Source organism: Cervus elaphus, chromosome 16, assembly GCF_910594005.1.
Source record: "Cervus elaphus chromosome 16, mCerEla1.1, whole genome shotgun sequence".
Lineage (NCBI taxonomy): Eukaryota > Metazoa > Chordata > Mammalia > Artiodactyla > Cervidae > Cervus > Cervus elaphus.
In genome coordinates, this window is record NC_057830.1 from 40346448 (window position 1) to 40366766 (window position 20319).

A 20319-nucleotide genomic window follows, 5' to 3' on the forward strand; every position below is an offset into this window, starting at 1 on the left:
TGGACTAGGGCCTGATGCTGGGGGAGGGTCTGACTCTGGAGGAGGGTGTGATGCTGGGGTAAGATCTGATGCTGGGGAAGGGTCTGACGCTGGACTAGGGCCTGATGCTGGGGGAGGGTCTGATGCTGGGGGAAGGTCTGATGCTGGGTAGGGTCTGATGCTGGACAAGGCCTGATGCTGAGCCAGGGTGTGATGCTGGGGCAGGGTCTGATCCTGGGGGAAGGTCTGATGCTGGAATAGGGCCTGATGCTGGGGGAGGGTCTGACTCTGGAGGAGGGTGTGATGCTGGGGGAAGGTCTGATGCTGGGTAGGGTCTGATGCTGGACAAGGCTTGATGCTGAGACAGGGTGTGATGCTGGGGTAGGGCCTGATGCTGGGGGAGGGTCTGATGCTTGGGGAGGGCCTGATGCTGGACTAGGGTCTGATGCTTGGGGAGGGCCTGATGCTGGACTAGGGTCTGACGCTGAGGGAGGGTCTGATGCTAGACTAGGGTCTGATGCTGGGGGAAGGTCTGATGCTGGTTAGGGTCTGATGCTGGACTAGGGCCTGACGCTGAAGGAGGGTCTGATGCTGGGGGAGGGTCTGATGCTAGACTAGGGTCTGATGCTGGACTACGGCCTGATGCTGGGGGGGAACGTCTGATGCTGGGGGGAAGTCCTGATGATGGTGGGCAGCCTGCTCCCAGATATACACAGAGTTGTGATGATAAATCTCTGTGAGAAAGCTTTTTTTCATACTTTCCTGACCACCTTGCTGTGTTCTTTTTTTCTGAAGCATAATTGCTGTGCAGTATCGGCTTGATTTCTGCCATACATCAATATGAATTAGCCATAGATGAATGTATGTCTCCTCCCTCTTGAATCTCCCTCCCACCTCCCCTTGCTACATTCTTGTTTCTATGGATATATGAATAAAGACTGTTGACTAAAATAACATAAAAAGCTCCCACACACAGGCGTGCACACGCACACTCCCTAGTGCATCATTCGGGTCCGCATCAGGGTTGCCCTCGGCCACCCCGCCCTGGGATCCACGGTGACGCTTGACACCCGCACTTTGTTCCCATCCTCGGCCCGCTGCCCACGCCTCCGCAGCAGAGGGGCCCTGTCCCCGCAGATGCTGAAGTGATGGAGCCTCTTGTCTCCAGAGCCAAGAGCATGAATACCAGGTCGGTCGTCCTTTGGGGACATCTATGCTTCCGCCTTCTAGCCTTTCCATTGTATCCATCCGTTTCTCTTAACAATGTCCGATGACACGGGCTCCCATTACCAGCTCTGGTCTGTTCTCAGAGTACAGCTTACCCTCGGCACACTCTATTGGCAGTGGGAAATTTTCCTTCAGTACTTTATTGAAAGAAAGCAATAAATAATACTGTGATAAAAATAGCTCAAAAGTAGACTGTACGTACTTCGTCACATATTCAGGAAGTTCACCAAAGATTAGTAGAAAAACAGAATGGTAACAATGAATTGTACAAGTAAATTAAAGGTGGAACCCACATGTAAAGAGACGTGCTGTCTCTGTCTACTGAGATATCACTGCATAATAAATGACGCACTGTGATCTGAACGCATCTCTTGCTGGCTTTTTTAATGTGCTCCTGAAAGAGTAAAAGTTACATTTGCTGCTTATACAATCCAAAATGGCTATGTCATCAAAATCTACAAATGTACGCCTAGGTCCATTCTTTAAACATGTTTACAGATAAAAAGATGCTTTACATAAGAAAACTAAGGCCTTTGTTAGAGCTGCTCTACGCTGTCTGTGGGACGTGGCTCCTTCACCGTCCAGCGCACCGGCTCTGCAGCGGGTGCAGGGCATCGCGATTGGTCCCCGAAGAGTCTCAGCGGAGAGAGGGACCCGGGTCCTCAGAGACCAGGTCACGGGAGAGATTGTCATAGTCGTCTTCTACTCATGCTTTCAGCCCAGACTTCACTAGAAGCTCACATTCAACACCCAGTACTTTTAAATCGCTTCACTCTGCAGAGAAAAAGCATTTCTTGCTAGAAAAAGTACAGTTTAGGTCAGTCGTTAAAATAGAACAATTGGTTGAAAGTAAGTTCGCTCATTTCAGAGTGAGTGTTGGAGAGCTCGGTTACATTCTGGAAGGATAATGCACACCGTGTCATGATGATTTTACAATTGCAGGAAAACCCCTTCTCTCATGGTTTATCATTTAAAAATTAAACAAGAATAATTACAATAAATGCATCATTTACAAAAGCCCTATATTTGTTCATAGGATTTATACAGACAAGCATTACAGTACATTCATTTGAAAGACTAAAATCACGTATCAGAACATGAATTGATCTGAAAGGATATATATAGCCTGGCTATACAAGAAAAAGTCAGTATATAAATAAAGTCATAAGTTTACATAAATAGAAGAAACATTAAATTTTAAAACATTTTCTCTATGGTATTCATGAATTTTTCACTAATTAAAAAGTCTGTAATAAAATACCTTAGGGGCCATACAACAACTTTAAACAGATTAAAGATCGCATCGAGTTCAAAATGTCTTTGTCGTATTCTGGACGCTGTATAATCACCTGTAGCATTAGTGCGGGTAAACTGGAAACACACACAGACGAGTCAGTCCTGGGGCGGCGGCTGCTGAAGGTGGCAGGAAGGAGGGGAAGGGCTGTTCCTTGTGGGGTGTCCACAGATTGCACCTCACCCCTCACTGATGAGCACTTAGGCCGTTTCCAAACACTTGTCACTGTTCTGGAGAAAACAATCATCGCCCAGCTCCTACTTAATTTCCTAGAAGATGTTTCTAGAATTGGAGTGTAAACATATGTAAACATTATTCATTCCATCCTCTGTTCATCCACCTAGCCAGCCAGCCAGCCATCTGTTCATCCATCCATCTACTCACAAATCCATCCATCCATCCACTCACTAATTCATCCATCCATCCATCCACCCATCCATCCAGTCAGCCAGTCATCTGTCCATCCATCTACTATTATCTACTCATTAATCCATTCATCCACCCATCCATCCATCATCTGTGTATCAATCCATCCATCTATCCAACCACCATCTGTCCATGCATCTATCCAACCACGCATCCATCCATCTACCTGTCTCACCACCCTTCCATCCATCCACGCATTAATCCATCCATCCATCTGTTCATTTATCCATCCATCATCCATCTGTTCATTTATCCATCCATCCATCCATCTATACAAACTTCCTCCCTCCCTCCCCTGATCCCTTCCTTCCATCCTTCGTTCCTCAGTAGAACTTTACATTTTTGTGCAGATTGGTATCTTATTCCTCTTAAGTTTAATCATAGGGTATCTCTATTCCCCCCACAACCTTGCTCTTTCTGATTGCATCCTTTCTCCACTGCAATTTCCAGGAATTACACTGATTCTTTTGCCAACAATAATTCTAGAGAGTTGTTAGCATTTGACTCCCTGACAGAGCTGTTCTATTATTACCATGTTTCAGCTGATACTTTTGTGTTTTTCAGGTAGGCCATTATATCATCTTCAATCACTGGCTAATTTATTTCCCTCTTTCAGCTATCACAATTATTATTGAATTTTCTTGTTCGATAGCACATTCTAGAACTTTCAGAGCATTGATAATTAACAGAGGTGATCACAGCATCCTTGACTTGTCCCTGACTTTAATGAGACCACTTGTGACACATCACTATTCAGTGTGATTTTGGCCCTTGGCTTGAAATAGATGTTTCCAACTCTGTTTCAAAGCTGTCCTTTTTGGTTTTGAAAGAGTTTTTTAGTGGGAAGATGTTCAGTTCTATCCAAATGAAGTAGGCAACAGAGGATGAGGTGGTCAGGTGGCATCACAGACTCCATGGACATGAGCAAACTCTAGGAGATAGTGAAGAACAGGGAAGCCTGGGGTGCTGCAGTTCATGGGGTTGCAAAGAGTAAGAACGACTTAGCAATAGAACAACAATAACAACATTGGGAAGATGTTGAGTTCTATCCAATCTATTCTTCAGCATCAAGTCAAGAAGACCACATGTGGGGTGGAATGTAGGAGGCCATGATTCTCCTGCCCTGGCCTGTAGCTGCCCCCTTTGCCACGCTACTTTGCAACATTTCCCGTCAAGAGACACAGCGTATTTCTGCAGCTTCTGGGCTGGCCTTGTGACTTGGCTTGGCCAATAGAAACAGGCAAAGTGACAAGCCTCACAGGGCCTTGAGAGCACTGCTCTCTGGCCACTTCCCTGTGAACAATCCCAGGCCAGCCTGCTGGAGGACAGGACTCCCATCATCATCCCTGCCAGCAGCCAGCTTGTCCATCATGAACCATGGCTACCCTTGAGCAGCCAAGCTCAGCTGACCCACCAGCTGACTGTGGATGCAGGACTGTCCCCACTGGAGATCGACCACACATCTAGCCCCAGTCAGCCCCCGACCCACAGCCTGATGAGAGATAATGGGTGGCTGTTTGCAGCCACTAAGTTCTGGGCGGTTCTCTGTGCAACAGTAGATAACCACAGAAAGGCTGTTCTCTTTTGGCCTGTTGAACATGAACTGATGTTTACTGTTGTGTCCTGGAAATCATAGAATGAGCCTATACGTGTGATTGGGCCCAATTTTTTGACATGCTGCCGAGTTGCCAAAAACTCAGCAAATGTGACCAGGCACTCTTGATCAGAATTGGCTGAGACTTTATAAAATCAAAGCCTCATTTTGTCTTATTGCTTCAAAAAATGATGCTACTGGGATTTCCCTGATGCTCCAGTGGCTAAGACCCCATGCTCCCAATGCAGAGGGCCTGGGTTTGATCCCTGCTCGGGGAATTAGATCCCACGTGCGATGACTAAAGATCCCACGGGCTGTGACTAAAAGATCCAGCACGATGCAGCTAAGACTCAGCATGCCCAAATAAATATTTAAAAACTGGTGCTGGAGTTGACTTGTGGGAGAGGATGGGGTGTGGTCGCTGGGTTGCCCAGGATGCCGGGTTCCAGGTGTGAGATGCTTAGAAGAGAATGAGTGTGATCTCCAGAGTGAGGACACGGTGGCAGACACCCGGAAGTCTTAGGCCCTGTAGACACAGCCAGCTGAGGCCACTTTCTGACTGGGGAGGGGGGAGAGGGCTAGCAACAGTTGGTACCATCCCGTAGTTGGTCATAAGGTCTAAGTCGAAAGAAGCTCCCAGAATACTGCTGTCCCTGGAGTTTTGCTGTGGTGGTTTTAAATTATGTCCTCAAGTTTTGGGGTATTCCTCTGCTCAGAAGGGAACCCAATCTCCTGCTCCTTAAGTATGGACCGAGCTTAGTGACTCGCTTCTAATGAATAGAATAAGGCAGAAATGACAGCATGTAACTACTGAAAAGTGGGCCATCAGAGGCATTTCAGACTCTTCCTCACTCTCTCTCGGACTTCCTGCCCTGGGTGAAGCCAGTTGCCACACTGTGAGGACACTCAAGCAGCCTGAGGAGAGGTCCATGTGGTGAGGAGCTGAGGCTCCGCCAACAGCCCTGTGAGTGTGCTATCTTGCAGGCTGATCTTCCAGTCCCAGAACAACCTTCAGATACCTGAAGCCCTACATGACATCTTGACGATAACCTCACAAGGGACTCCCAAGCCAGAATTGCACAGCTAAGCCATTTCTGAATTTCTGACCCCACTGAAAGAACCTGAGATAATAAATACACATTATTTTAAGCCACTAGCTTCTGAGGTTGTTTGTTCCACAGCGCAAGCTAACTAATATACTTCTTATGGTGGCTCTGAGTGGTGAGTTCATCCATGTCAACTTGTTCTCTTTCATGGACTCAAAGTTCTGGCATAGTTTTCTCCACTCTAAGATCCCACTAGCACAGACCTCTTCGTTTACTGGATACCTACTTAAAACGTATGCCAACCCTTTGCTTGATAAAGAGTGAGTTTGGGTTTCTGGGGCTGGTGTTGTACCTGAGAAGCAGGTCTCTGACCAAGGCTCTTCTACAGACCTCTGCAGGAGAAGACCTCAGTAGCTGCCTGACATCTGTCCTAACCGCCCTGCTGTTGGTCTCTCACCCTTGTGTAGGGTTGGCGGCAAGCTCAACACAGGATACCCCGTGTAGACAGAAGCCATGTCATGGATAATTCCATGGTGGGATTACATGGTCAGTGAGAAAGCCGAGGTAGTTTGAAGCAGGGGTGGGTTCCAGCACGGTCCTCTCCTGATGTCTTAAAACCATCTCATGGGAGCTTCACACATGTGCCAGAGACAGGCACACACGATATATTTTTGGTAATGAAGCACTTGCATGCGGCCAGCACCCAGGAGCCCCCTTCCTGACCCCCAAGGGGAAACCACTACCCCGATTCTTGTCTACTCACAATGCTTCACTCACCTGGTCCACTCTGGCCAACTGGACACCAAACTTGCCTCCAAACCCCCAGATGGAGTCAACCTGCAAGCAGCACTTGGACAGCTTTGACTGATACTCAAGGCCGACAGCTGACTGAAACAGGGGCAAAAGTGAAGCATCAGACGCCCACCAGCATGGCCACACTGGACCCGCCCCCCGACCCTGAGGCAGCCTGCACTTCTGGTCGGCATGGGTGACGCAAACAAAATCACTCAACGTGGAAGCCGGCCCAGAGGGAGGTAACTCCATGGGGCATCACAACACTGGGGCCCCCCAGTCAGGTGTTCCTGAACCCTCTCCACACCAGGCTCCCCAGAAGTCTCCCAAGAACCCCAGCCACAGGGGGCCTTCTGAGGTGCCTGGGTGTGAAGAACCAGGAAGCCAGCCCCAACCAGAACCACAGAGCCAGCAGCCTGCCAGGGACTCCTAAGCCCACTTCCAGGAAGACTGCTGGCAGTGATCACCCTTTTCAGGTGGGACACTGTCAAAGCACGTGGCCCAGAAATCAGGGCACAAACTGCAATACAGATGGCATGCTTCAGGCACACCGCACATTCAGTGTCAACACCTGCCACACACCCAGCCCACCCAGGGGTGCAGTGGGGCCTGCCACCGTCCCGCCACCCCCCAGTCAGGGAAGCGGGTCTGGTGACCTCTCAAGGCCACATGCACACCGAGCAGTCCACCCCGAGCTCCCGCTGTGTGGTCAGCAAGCCATGGCCCATGGCCCACATCCAGCACTGAGGTTCTTTGTAAATAACATACAGATATTTCTGAACATTGTTCCTTTACAGAAAATCTATGTCTAACTTCGTGTCAAGACAATACAGGTACTTCAGGAGCCACCAGAGACCCTGTGGTGGCCGGGAAGCTAAAAATATTTACACGCCGAACACTGAGCGGCCCTGTGCTGCTCCAGTCGCCCAGGCATGACCCTCACAGTAAGGCAGCAGGCGCCCTCGGCAGAATGGAGAGTGGTCACGGACCTCTTTGTGGACACTGAGGATGCAGGACAGATGACTGACGCATGACCCAATGCCGGGCGAGGAGGCGGCTCGTCCAGCCTAGCTCCTCCCCAGGGAATCACCCCCACCTTGGCCCCCTCCTTCAATACAGTGAGGGGCCGGGCGAGGAGGCGGCTCGTCCAGCCTGGCTCCTCCCCAGGGAATCACCGTCACCTTGGCCCCCTCCTTCAATACAGTGAGGGGCCTGCCAGCACACTACCGACTCCTCTCCTGCTTGTTTATCCGGAACTTCAGCGGCAGCGTTTAGGGTCCAACCCCCACAGGGTCACCACCACCTCTGACAACTCTGCAGGCAGCTGAGGGCGCGCATTCTTCCACAGCCGGGGAGTAAACCAGGATTTACTTTCCAGTCTGGAGCTGTTACTTTCTCTCCCTCCCAGGCTGGATTCGATGCCCACAGCCAATAGCCGATCTGGAGCAGCACGGCTTCCAAAAACTTGTGGGAGAGACCACCCATCTGCAGCTTCAGGGGTCTCATCCAGAAAACATCAGCAAGGTAACATGGAGGCAGCAGCATGCCCAAAGGATCCACCAGCGTGACTCTTCATCACCAAGAAGTCAGGGAGGACTGTTCCAAAAATATGGCCAGAGTGAAAGCTTAGCGAGTCTCCCAACTTTCTGATGATAACAGCTTTCTCCCCCAGATTGGCCTTGGTCTCACACTGACGAGACTCTATTTATGAGATAGTCAGCACCAGGCAGAGCACTGCGGGAAGCAGGGATGATGCTCTGGTCATGAGAGGCGCCCCTCTCTCAAGCAGGTGCTGGCTCACCAGTGTGACAAGCCCTGTCATTCTGGGCTGAGGCCGATCCAGACACAAGGCAGATGGGGTGGAATTAGAGAAATCTGACCCCAGCTGATACCTCAGCACAGAGTAAAGGCAGACATCTCAAGTTACCCAGCCTGGGAAACGTGTACCCGCTTTACTGCAGATGCAGCACACCTGCTCCAGTCTATTGTCCTCTCTGCAGGGCGGACACAGCCCCCAGCTGATCCAGCCCCCTCCCTGAGTACCAGCAAAGGATGCTGCACTGTTAACAGCTTCAGTCCCACCTACTTAGACCTGCCTGTCCTCAGCCTGGTGGGCCACAGTTTGACGCTGGAGGACAGGGTCCTCTCTGAAGGTCACCAAGTGTGCGAAGGACAGCAGCACGCTAGGTGGCTGACTTTCCAGCCTCGACGTGAAACCAGGCGCTGAAACTCGGCTCTGGGCTGCAGATGGGAACCACTAAGGCTGCAGCCTGAACAACACATGACGCCCATGCCAGCAGTCTGGCTGCCTGTGGGCCTCTGTCCTGGTCACAGAGCTGGCCTCTGGTAGGACCTGATCTCCAACTGCAGCCTTCCCAAACCACCTCCCTCCCCAGCAACTCAGAATCTGAAGAAAGCTTCCAGAAACCACAGCCCTTCTCGGCTAAGGTCAATTGAGAGAGAGTTACTTCTGGCAAATCTTGCCCTCAACAAGTGGATTCCCAACTTTTCAACGGAAGGGGAGGGCTGAGAGACGACCCTGCTGACCCTGGCGAGGTCAAGCACGCCAGGACTGACACCACGTGGGTAGGCACTTACCTTGTCCATCCTGTCCTGCTCCACGCCAAACTTCCGTCCGTAGCTGTGCGAGGCTTTGGGTCCCATTTCCAGCTCTTTCTCCCTGAGGGTCTTGTGTTCTTGAAACACATTCTCCCGCAATTTGTGGATACTTGGGAGGGAAGAGATGGAAGACGAACAAATCGGTCACACAGACAGCCAAAACATGCGTCTGTGCTTTCTGGGAGGACAGACAAGGAAGTCATGTCTGCAATCTGTGAGGTGTCATTCCCCGGTGGCTCCCCAGCCCGGCCTCCCTTGTGTTCACTTTACTGCACCTCCAGCTGCCCCCAACTCCAGCAGTTTTCAGAGTCAGATGCAGGTTAATGGCAAAGAAAGCAAGTATGAACACACACAATGAGGCATCTCCAAGCCCCTACAGCAGCTGGGGCTACGACGTGGACAGCATTCCACCACATGGAGGACAGCTCCTCGGGGTTCACCAGACACATGAACCGGGAGAGTCAGCTCGATAAACGTCACCAGAGGCAAATGGGACACAAAGCCAACAGGCTTGCACCCGGACGACCCTAGGCCAGGAACCAAGAGATGTGGAATATTCAGACGGTTTCTCTCAACATGAAGCACCCTGGCTTTCCATTCAAAGGTGAAGTGAGAGGCTTACAGAACTTAAGATGTCAAAGTTATTTTCACTTTAAGCGCTAGGAGCAGCGGGACAGATCACAAGATGCAGCCAGAACCGGGCAGGCCAGGCAGCTGTCACCCAGGGCAGCCGAGGGCCAGCTCACTCCACATCCGGATGACAAGCCCAGATGTACGGCTTAGAACACCAACCAGGACTGGCCACCTCCCAAGCCCCTGATGTGCTGGGGAAGAAGGCTATCTACACTTCCCTACAAGAAAACAAGCTACCCCGGAGTTGGCGAGTTAAGACGGGCCAAGTCAGGGACAATCCTTGCTTCGTACAGCCTCCTATCTTTACCTTCATGAGAACATGAAGTACAGGATTCAGCTCACGGTATTCAACTGAAAACAACAGAATAACCACATTATATCAAAATAATACACATTAAGGAGGGGGTGTTTTTGATCTCAGGTCTTCAAAGACAGCCCATGCTTTAGAAATCTCCCTTCCGCAGAGAGAACAGCTTAAGTGACTGTGTTCCTGGATGAAAACTACAAGGTTGAAAAGCAGACTGGAGAGTAAGAAGTACAGGAGTCATGGGCAATGAGGATTTAAAGTCACTGAGCACATCTTTACACATGCACGTACACAAACACTTACGCATGTACATGTCAGACCTCATTTTTATCTACTGTGTAAACAAGGGACCAGACAACGCAGAAGCAGGGCCAGTCCACAGAAGCAGGGCACTCGCGCTACCCAGCGGGGAGCGAGCCCCACCTCACCCCTTCACATTTCAGAATGTCACTGTCACACAAAGATCGAGAAAGTCTCTTAATTGATGTGTTCCTGGTGCCCAGATAATGGCACGGCCTTGGCCCCCCATCTCTGCTCTTTTTCACTTACATCATTCTGAAAAGGAAAAGAAAGAACGAGTACACCCCACACCCTGGATTGTAAAACAGCCCCCCACCCACCCACCCACCCAAAAACCTGGGAGGATCCACCTCAGGAGACGGGAAAGGTGGGCAGACTGGCGGCGCCTACCACAAAATCGGGGGCAGTCCTCCCAGGTGTCGGCACCCCCGTCCGGGGTGATGGACACAGTGTGGACGGCCGAGGCTTTCCACATCTGGAAGAGCAGCGCTGAGATAGACGCCAGGAGAGCCCTGCCCAGAGAACCACACAGATGCTCTGCCCGGGACCCCAAAACCCTGGACAGCACAGGGAGGGCAGGGAGCTATGTGCTCAAGAGGACCATTCATGGGACATCCTGGGGGTCCAGCAGCTAAGACTCCTTGCTCCCAATGCTGGGGGCCCAGATTCAATCCCTGGTCAGGACACTAGATTCCTACATGCCACAACCATTAAAATAAAAAAAGGTCACTCATAATCCCCGTGCCTGAGTGACACCAGAAGGATCAAAAGAAACCTAACATGAGAGCAGTCACAGGGCAGAAACACAGAAGAAATACTCCTAGCTACAACTCAAATGAGAAAATTTTCTGCAAAATAAAAAAAGTCCCCTGTGCTATTTCACTCAATGGGAACCTCCCCGACTAGGTCTCCTGACAACAGTGTTGTCCAACACTGGGAATGCGCCGTCGCCAACGGAAAAGTCTGCTGCATTTTATCACAATTTTTTTTTAAAGCACCATTTTGACTCAAAAATAATTACTGGAAACCCTACAATGATTTTCTTAAATTAGACTCTAACAAGTCAATAAATGATTTAAGGGCTGGTTTGCCATCTACTTGGGGAAACACAGACACAGAGAATATCGATTTCTGTGCCAGGCATCCCTGAGGCAGGCCGCCCTGCCTCCTCAACAGACACCTGAAACACTGGAATTTATTGGCTCAGGCAACAATGACACAGCCTCGCAGCCGGACCACGCTGCTGTTTGCATAACTGCAAAGGCAAAATCTAGCCTTTCAGAACTTCAAAAAAAAGCAACGAGAAGAATGGTTTCATTCTACCCAGAAGTACTCATAAAACTGCACACAGGCCAGGAAGAAACTGAAGGCTGTTTGCACGCAACCAGAAGCCCCAACCCTGGTTTCTGAGCTGAGGACACTGCCAGTCTCACTTGGTGGGGCCACATGCTCTGTGCTCTGTGTGGATCCAAACAGGACGGGAGCCCTTCGCAGGCCTGAGACTCCCCCAGGCAGCTCCACCTGAGCCCCCAGCTCCTATAGGCCACAAGTCCAAGATGGTGGCAGGGATGGATCGAGGGGAACAGCTCTGATTCCCAGATTGGACTCCTGCCACATCAGCTGGGTAGGGAAGCATGTGCCACCAGGTGGGCAGGATCAACGCAGTCCCCTGGACACTGTCCCACCGGGACCCTTGCTCCCCTCTGACTAGGTAAGCAAGGCAGGAAGCGCCCAGACACAAACTGCTTTGGACACAACCTTTGGGAACCCACAGACCGGCTCAGCACCGGCAGGCATAACCAGCGTGCCTGTTCACACATGGAGACACAGTTCCCCGAAAGCCAAATGCTCTGCCCTAAGCCTCTGCCTCCCCAAGTCAAGACTGCCCGTGGTACCACACTGGCCTGAGAAGGGGCTGCCCACCCTCAGGACTCCGGTGCCTAGTGGTCTCCTCAGCCACTGAGGGGACGGTCGGTCATGCAGAAGGACAGGGTCTCCAGTGAGATGCACTCCGCACTCAAGGACAAGGTGAAAGCCGCGTCCTGGCCTGTGGCTTCTCCACGCTGGCAGCACAGAAGCCGCCGGGCCCACTCTCCACCCGTCTCTTCGGAAGCCAGCCTCACTCGTGGGCAGGTGAGCACTGGCCGGTTTGCCCCAGCGTCATGGCCACAGGCTCCCCACCCCGCCATGGAACAGGAAGAAGGGCCCAGGTGGCTGCCCGGGGGGAGGTGCCCCGAGTCCTCCACTCCAGAGTCCTGTGGAATCCCCTCTGCTTTCTAGACCACAGGCAACACCAAAATTGACTTTATCTTTCAAACAAGAAAATTTCCTCCCAGAAAGTTATCATCCCTATCTCTGCAAACCCAGTGAGAAAACACCCCTTGCGTTCCTTGTCAAAGGGGTTTCCCTGCCTGCCCAGTGGAGCATATGAGCACGCTCACCGTGCACAAACCTTTCTTCTCCAGGTGCAGATGTGAGACGCTCACAAAACTCTGCTGAAAACGCAGTAATCCAAGAAGAATTCCCAGGCACTGGGGAGAGTTTCTGTCTGTAAAAAGATTAAGAGTAAAAAGCTCAGAAGGATATGTGCTGACAGGCACCCTGGGCAAATCGTTGTGTGCTGAGATCCTTTTAGAATACCTCTGAAATCCTCCCCAACATAACAAGGTTTTGTAAAGAAATTTGTATTTCCCTAACCACAGACTTCAACTAACTTTCAGCCACAGTGAGAAACTACAGGAAATAACCAAAGACTTCAACTAACTTTCAGCCAGAGTGAGAAACTACAGGAAATAAAGAAGTTCCATAAGATTTACAACTGTATGAAGTTTCTTCTTAATGCAAACAGAAATCATTGCTTCAATGGTTAGTGTACATTTTTGTTTGCTAAAATCCTGAGAGCTTTGCATTTCTGGTTCATCCTAATTTATTCTGCGATACAATTCTATTACTCTGGGTGTGTGTGTGTGTATGTATGTATATATATGTACACACACATATATATATATGGCTTCCCTGGTGGCTCAGACAGTAAAGAAGCTGCCTGCAATGCAGGAGACCCAGGTTCAATCCCTGGATGGGGAAGAGTCCCCAGAAAAATGAATGGCCACCCACTCCAATATTTTTGCAGGCAAAATTCCATGGATAGAGGAGCCTGGCAGGCTATAGTCCATGGGGTCACAGAGTCGCACATGACTGACTGACTAGCATTCTCACACTTTCATATAGATGTACGTATGAGAAGCACTCCCCAAAGGGATGGTGACATGACTGGGCTAGAACTCAGAGCAGTGACTGCTATCGGAATGTGAAGAATGGTGACTCGGGGAGCAAAAGAGAAGCAAGCTGTGTCTCTAATGAACAGGTACGGTTACTTCATAAGACCAACACTCCAATTCTCCGAGCCACCAGCTCAGCACCTCTTCCCTAAGACCACATGATAGCCCTGACTAGACACCGACTAACATTACAGATGCCTAGAATCCCCTTGTTCCCCAGGATCAGATTAGTCACAGGTATACACTGTCTGTGCTGACATGTGGCCTGGCATGCATTAGCAACCAGACAGATGATGCTCTGCTGGCCTTCCTCAATTCTGCCATTAGAAATCCTAACTTGTGTAGGTTGCTTAGTACATTCTGGGTACTGCAGTTGTCATCCAGCATCTATGAAAATCTTGCCAATGTTAGCTATTGATAGGCTCAAATCTATAATAATCTATTCCCTCTCAATATTTTTAATCAAAAAAATCATGAGAACAACTCTTTGAAAAATTAAAGGCCTGTTTTGGTTTTGTTTTTTTTCAATCCGAAGATAATGCCTCTAGAACCCTACCTCACACCACACACAAAAATTAACTGGAAAAAATGGATCAAAAAACCTAAGTGTCTGAAGTAAAACTATTAAATTCTTAGAAAAAAAAAACATAAGCATAGATTTTCACCACCTTGAATTCGACAACAGACCTTAGATGCTTTGCCTTCACCAAAAGCACAAGTGAAAACAGAAAAAAACAAACTGGACAAAATTTTAAACTTTTGGCTTCAAAAGACACCCATCAAAATGAACACTATTTACAGAATGAGAGACATTATTTTCAAATCATCTATCCAGAATATATAAAGAATTCTTACAAGTCAATAATAAAAGGGACAGTTAACCACATTTTTAAATGGGGAAAGGATCCGAACAGACATTTCTCTAAAGACACATAAATGGATGATAAGCTTGTGAAAAGACAGTATCATTAACCATCAAGGGAATGCAAATCAAAGCCGACTTTTGAGATACCACTCCACCCGTTCTAGGGTAGCTACATTCCAAAAAACAGAAAACAAGTTTGGTGAGGGTGTGCAGAAATCAGAAGGCTCTTATGCTGGTGGTGGAAATGGAAAATCAAAGAATCTGGCAGTTCTTCCAAAGGTTAAAACACAGAGGTGCCACAAATCCCAGCAACTCCATTCCTAGGTATATAGAAAACTTGTTCACAGAGCATCACTCCCAACAGTCCAAAGTGAAAAGAACCCACTATCCTTGTGAAGTGATAGACATGCAGCAGGTGCTCTATCCATTCAATGGAATGTTACTAATATCTGAAGATAAAAGGAGTGAAGTACTGACACCTACTACAACATGAACAACTCTTTAAAAATCTTACGCTAAGTGAAGAAGCCGGACACAGAAGACCATACATTATACAGGCCCATTTCTATGAGTGGCCAGATCTGGTAAGTCTACAGCGAGAAAAAGCAGATAGTGTTGCCTACTGTTGGGGGGTGAGGGAACATGATAAGGTTTCTGAGGTGATGAAACCACCAACCCCGCGTTAGCCAGCCATTCACTTGCCCACCCTCTCCAGTGTAGCAGAGGAAACAGGTCTCACACGGCCCTCTCTCCACACCACCATTACCCAGAGGACTCCCCCCACACCCCTGCCTCCTGCACAGTCAAAGACAAGACCTCTGATGGACAAGGACCTCAGGACGGCGCAGCCCACTGCAACACAGGGCAGACCCCAGGGCTCCCAACGTTCTCTCTCAACCAGGCGCTTTCCCAACGCCTGCTGCACTGCACGGACCAAAGACCTGACTCACCAATGACTCCATGCAAGTGAAGTTTTTTTACAGATCTGTCACTCAAAATGCTTCAAAGAAAAGGTCGTGGGGGACACACTACCAGTTACTGAGGCGGGTATGGAGCAGAGTATCAAGGACAACCCCGCCCACCCTTCCTCTTTCGGGTCTGGGAACACTTTCCATCCCGAGAGGCGCGGGCCAGCCTCAGGCATCAGCTCCCTGACTCAACCGCCGTCAGGCTCTGCCCAGCGCCGGCCGGCGGGGCGGCGGGGCGAATCACGCGGTCGGCACCGGCGGGTTAAGCCCCTACCGAGCTCGGGGGCCAGGTCGCCGCAGAGCCCAGCGGGGCGCGCTCAACCGGGTCACCTCGGAGCTCTGCCCAGCGGGAAGTGCGTTCCTCACCCCCGCTCTCCCGGGCCAGACGCGGACAGATTCCAGGGAGAGGAAGCCCTGTCCCCCTCGCCCCAGACCCTCTGCAGGGGCACTAAGCTCCCAAGAGACTGACTCCCTTCCAGGTGACTCCCAGCCCGCACCCTGAGGGGCTGTTCCCAATCCAGAGCTGCTCCACTCTGCCGCCGCGCCGGTAGCTGCCTTTCCACTGACCTGGCTGCAATATCTCCCCGTCGGTGTGGGCCCGGGAGCTGGGAGGGAGCTGGGAGGGAGCCGCCCGCCGGCTCCCCCTCGGCCCTCCGCCCCTTGGACCTCCCGAGTCCGGACCCCCTCCTTCTAGGGTTCCTCTGTTTCCCTAGACCCTCTAGGCTCTCCGCACCCTCCCCCTAACCCTCCAGTCCTGGACGCCTCCCCGGGGCTCCCCGCTCTTCCCGGGACCCTCTGGGCCCTTGGCCCCCTTCCCGAACACTTGGGGCCCGGCCTCTCCCCCACCCCTTCCTCCCGACCCCAAGGTCCTGCAGCCCTCCTGGAGGGCCCCTCTCCTATGCTAGACGCCCCTCTCAACTCTCTGGCCCGTTCCTCCCAGATCCCGGGCATCCTCCCCTCACACCACGGACCCTCCTCCCCAGCCCCCTCAGGACCGCGCGACCTGACCCCTCAAGCTCTGCCCCTTCCCCTTCCCCCAGCCCGCCCCCCTTCTCCGACCTCATTCCCCTCCCCAGGACTTCCCTCAGGCCTGGCCGCTTCCCCTCGGCCCTGTCCCATTCACGTTCCTCAGTCCCCCGGTCCCCTTCTCTCAGCCCCCTGCTCCTTCCCCTACCCCCAGCTCCTCGATCCCCTACTCTTCTCTCAGGCCCCGGCTCCGCCACTTCCCTCAGTCCCCCGGACCCTTTCCCTCAGGCCTGGCCCCTTCGCCTCTGCCCCCGGCCCATCCACGTCCCTCAGTCTCCCGGTCCCCTTCTCTCAGCCCCCGGCTCCTCCCCATCCCCTCAGCTTCTTGGTCCCCTATCTTCTCTCAGTCTCCGGCCCCTTCGCTCAGCCCCCGGCTCCTCCACTTCCCTCAGTCCCCCGGTCCCCTTCCCTCAGGCCCGGCCCCTTCCCCTCAGCCCCTGGCCCGCCCATCCCCTTCTTTGACCTCCGCCCCAGTCCGGGGAAGCCTCGCCCGCGCTCCCCCCGCGCGCGAAACCGCCAGCGGAAATGCGACGAAACCGCCGCTTTCTTTCCGTTACTGGACTTAGAGGCTCCCGTGGACCGCAGCTGAGGAACCCGCCCGTTCCTCCGCCCGGCGGAGGCCGAGCTCGCTCACCGACGCCCGGGGTCGGTCTGGCCCGGCTGGACACTGCCCAGCCACCGCCGGGCTCCACTTCCGGTTCCGCGAATGGGGCGGGCAGCATTCGGGTCTCCGAGCTCCGTCCCTGCCGGCACGTCCCGCTGACCTGCACATGAAAAGCATCTTTTATTTCTGTTACATTGTGGAGTTTTTTGTTACTCATCTCCCTGCTTCCATTTCCTATCTGTTCTTGCATGTTGCCCACTTTTCTATTAGAATCATTAGCATATTATTCCTAGTTGTTTTAAATTCCCGGTGTGATCATTCCAACATCTCCACCATATCTGTGTGTCATTCTGGTGCTGGCTCTCTCTCTTAAAACACAATGAGTGTTTTTGTTTTTGGGTTTTAGTGTGCCATATAATTTTTTGCTTAAAGTTAGACATGATGTACCTGTGAAAGGAACTGAGCTAACTAGGTCTTTAGGGTGAGGTTTTATTTTTGTCTGGCTAGGAGAAAGGGTTTACCGAAGCGGTTGCTGTCAGAGACTAAAATTCCCTTATTGTGCTCGTTTATCTATTCTCTATTGTTCTGGGTTTCCCTTTAGACTTTTCGTAAATAAGGTATAATACCTTCTGTGTCGACTTTCCTGGTGGTTCAGACAGTAAAGAATCTGCCTGCAATGCAGAAGACTCAGGTTCAATCCCTGGGTTGGGAAGATCCGCTCCAGAAGGACATGGCAACCCACTCCAGTATTTTTGTTTGGAGAATCCCATGGACAGAGGGATTGTAACATTTTCTGTTATTGATACTTCTCATTACATATCTCTTCCTTCCAGGTAAAGTTTATATATTTTTACTGGTTCTTACCTCTAATTCCCAATAGAATCTCTTTTGGGAGCTTTAAAATATATGTTTGGTCTGTAGAAAACTAATAAAATGAACAGAAGCTAGGATATCTCAGCATAGAAGTGATAACTATAAAACAAGAACCAAAAGGAAATTTTAGAACAGAAAATTCCATTATCTGAAATTAAAAATTCCCTTGAATGTTATTAACAGAGTTTGAACACTGCAGAAGAAATAATGAGTGAAATTGAAGAGAGATTTGATAGATCTGAAGAACAGAGATTAAAACAACGGAAAGAAAACAGGGAACAGTCTTGGTGACCTTCGGGACAACACCATGGAATATATTTGGAATTGAAGACTTAAAAGAAATAACTGAAAAAATGAGGAAAAAAAATGGCTGTAATTTTCTCAAATGTAGTGCAAAACACCAACTTACAATTTCAAAAGGCTTAGAAAACCCCAAGGAAAGATAAATATAAAGAAAACACCACCTGGACACATCATAGTAACAAAGAGAAAATTTTGTGCATAAAAATTTTATTTTTGCATTCAAAAGACCAATGAATGACAACGGACTTAAACAATGGAGCTAAGAATTAAAGTGGTAAAAGAAACCTGTTGAGTCATTGCTCATTTATACCCAGTGAAAATATTTTTAAAAAACAAAGGCAAAATGAAGAAATTGTGGCAAACCATATACAACAATGGATGTAACTAGAATAAACATGTCAATTATAAGGCTGAGATTCTCCACCTGGAAAACGGCAAGCTGAAATTATAAGTTGTCTAAAACATGCTCAGTCAGTCATGTCCCACTCTCTGGGACACATGGGTTGAAAATAAAAACCAATAATCTCAACCATTCCACTGAAAGTAGCATCAAAAACATTTGGAAATGCATTTACAAAAGATGTATACAATCTGTACACAGAAAGCTTACAAAATGTTGTCAAGATTAAGTAAGAAAGGTCTAAAATAAAACCATCTCATTGATTGCAGACTCAGTATTGTTAAAATGTCAATTTGTGTCAATCATCACTTTCAATGCGATATCAATTAAAATCCCAGCAGGACTTTTTAAATTAAATATTTTTAATTTATATAAAACTTATATGGAAACACAAACAAAGGAGGGAAAAAAGAACAATTGGAGGACTTAAACTACCTGATTTCCACAGTCACTATAAAGATACAGTAATCAAGACAACAAGCTTCCCAGGTGGCTCAGTGGTGAAGAATCTGCCTGGGTCGGAAAATCTGCTAGAGGAGGAAATGGCAACCCACGCCGGTATTCTTGCCTAGGAAATCCACAGACAGAGGAGTCTGGCAGACTCCGGTCCATGGGGTCGCTAAGAGGGGAACAGGGCTGACACATACGCACACAATCAAGGCAACGTGGTATTGGCACAGGATAGAAAATGAGTAGATCCATGGAACACAATATAGAGTCCAGAAATGGAACATGTACATGGTCAACTGAATTTCAACAAAGGCAGTACTATTATTCAATGGGAAAAGAAAGTCTTTTCAATAAATGATGTTGGAACAACTGGATAAACACATGGAAGAAAAAGGAATTTTAATTACTACCACACCGGCCTCTCAAAACTGATACAAAGGGTAGGGCCCGAGGCTCCCGGCTGGCGGCTCCCCTGCTCAGTCCGCAGCCCACAGTCGCCCTGTAAGTAGGACCCAGCCTTGTGCAGCTCACCCAACACTGGACTCCCCACAACCTAAGTCCAGCAGAGCGCGATGTTTAGGGACAGCTGGACGCGCCTGACCCACGTGGGGGCCTCCTTCTCCTGGCCCCTATGGTTTCGTATGCCAATTAGCCTCCAGCAGTTCTGTTTTCCAAAGGCTTTAAAGAATCTACAGGGAAGAAAAATCTCCAAGAAAGGCTGAATGGAGTGGATTCTTCTAGCTTGCCTGGCTGCAAGAGCAGTAGGGTCGAGAGGAGATAGTCTGAAGTCCGGCATGTGAAAGTCAGACGTGGACCCTGGCATTACCGCAACGCATCACAGGTAGTGATGGAGGAGATCCGAAGCCTATTTGTGACTTGAATTCAGACCCACCGATGGCCATCTCTGTGACCTTCATTCTGTCCACCCACCTGTTCACTGAGGATCTGCTCCAGGCAGGCACCTGGCCACTAAGATGCTAAGAGCAAACCTCTGATTCAACAACTTTCCACGGGGACAGAGCTGCCACGTGACTCTGGAGGCAGGGCTACCTGTGCACCCATACTGTCAATGAGCCTGGGAGGAACCGAAGCTGAGAGCGGGCCGAAGGCGGGCCAGTCGGAGGGCCAGTGGTAGCTCAGGAGGGTCGTTGCCCCTGAGAAGGGATCCGGTTCAGGAAGAACCTTTAATGCCAACTCTGCGTGCATCGGACTTCCCAGGTGGCTCCGTGGTAAAGAATCCTCTTGCCAATGCAAGAGATGCAGGAGAGGAGGGTTCCATCCCTGGATCGGGGAGATCCCCTGGAGGAGGAAACGGCTACCCACTCCAGTATTCTT

General features: G+C 50.0%; 1 protein-coding gene across 17 annotated transcripts in view; it reads right to left on the minus strand.

The window, feature by feature from the left end:
* Positions 1–1326: 1326 nt before the first annotated feature.
* Positions 1327–20319, minus strand: part of LOC122672950 (src substrate cortactin-like) — a 65981-nt gene continuing 46988 nt past the window's right edge. For 3 of the 17 annotated variants that reach the window (XR_006334515.1, XR_006334517.1, XR_006334516.1), the window contains 2 exons: positions 6344–6454; positions 1327–2782 (listed from right to left, as the gene is read on the minus strand). Coding sequence is in view for 1 of the 17 variants with exons in the window: in XM_043870463.1 (XP_043726398.1) it covers positions 3729–3857; positions 6344–6454; positions 8957–9086; positions 10399–10472 (444 nt within the window). In the remaining 16 variants the exon portion in view is untranslated. The other 14 variants (XR_006334526.1, XR_006334518.1, XR_006334523.1 and 11 more) reach the window with 14 other exon arrangements.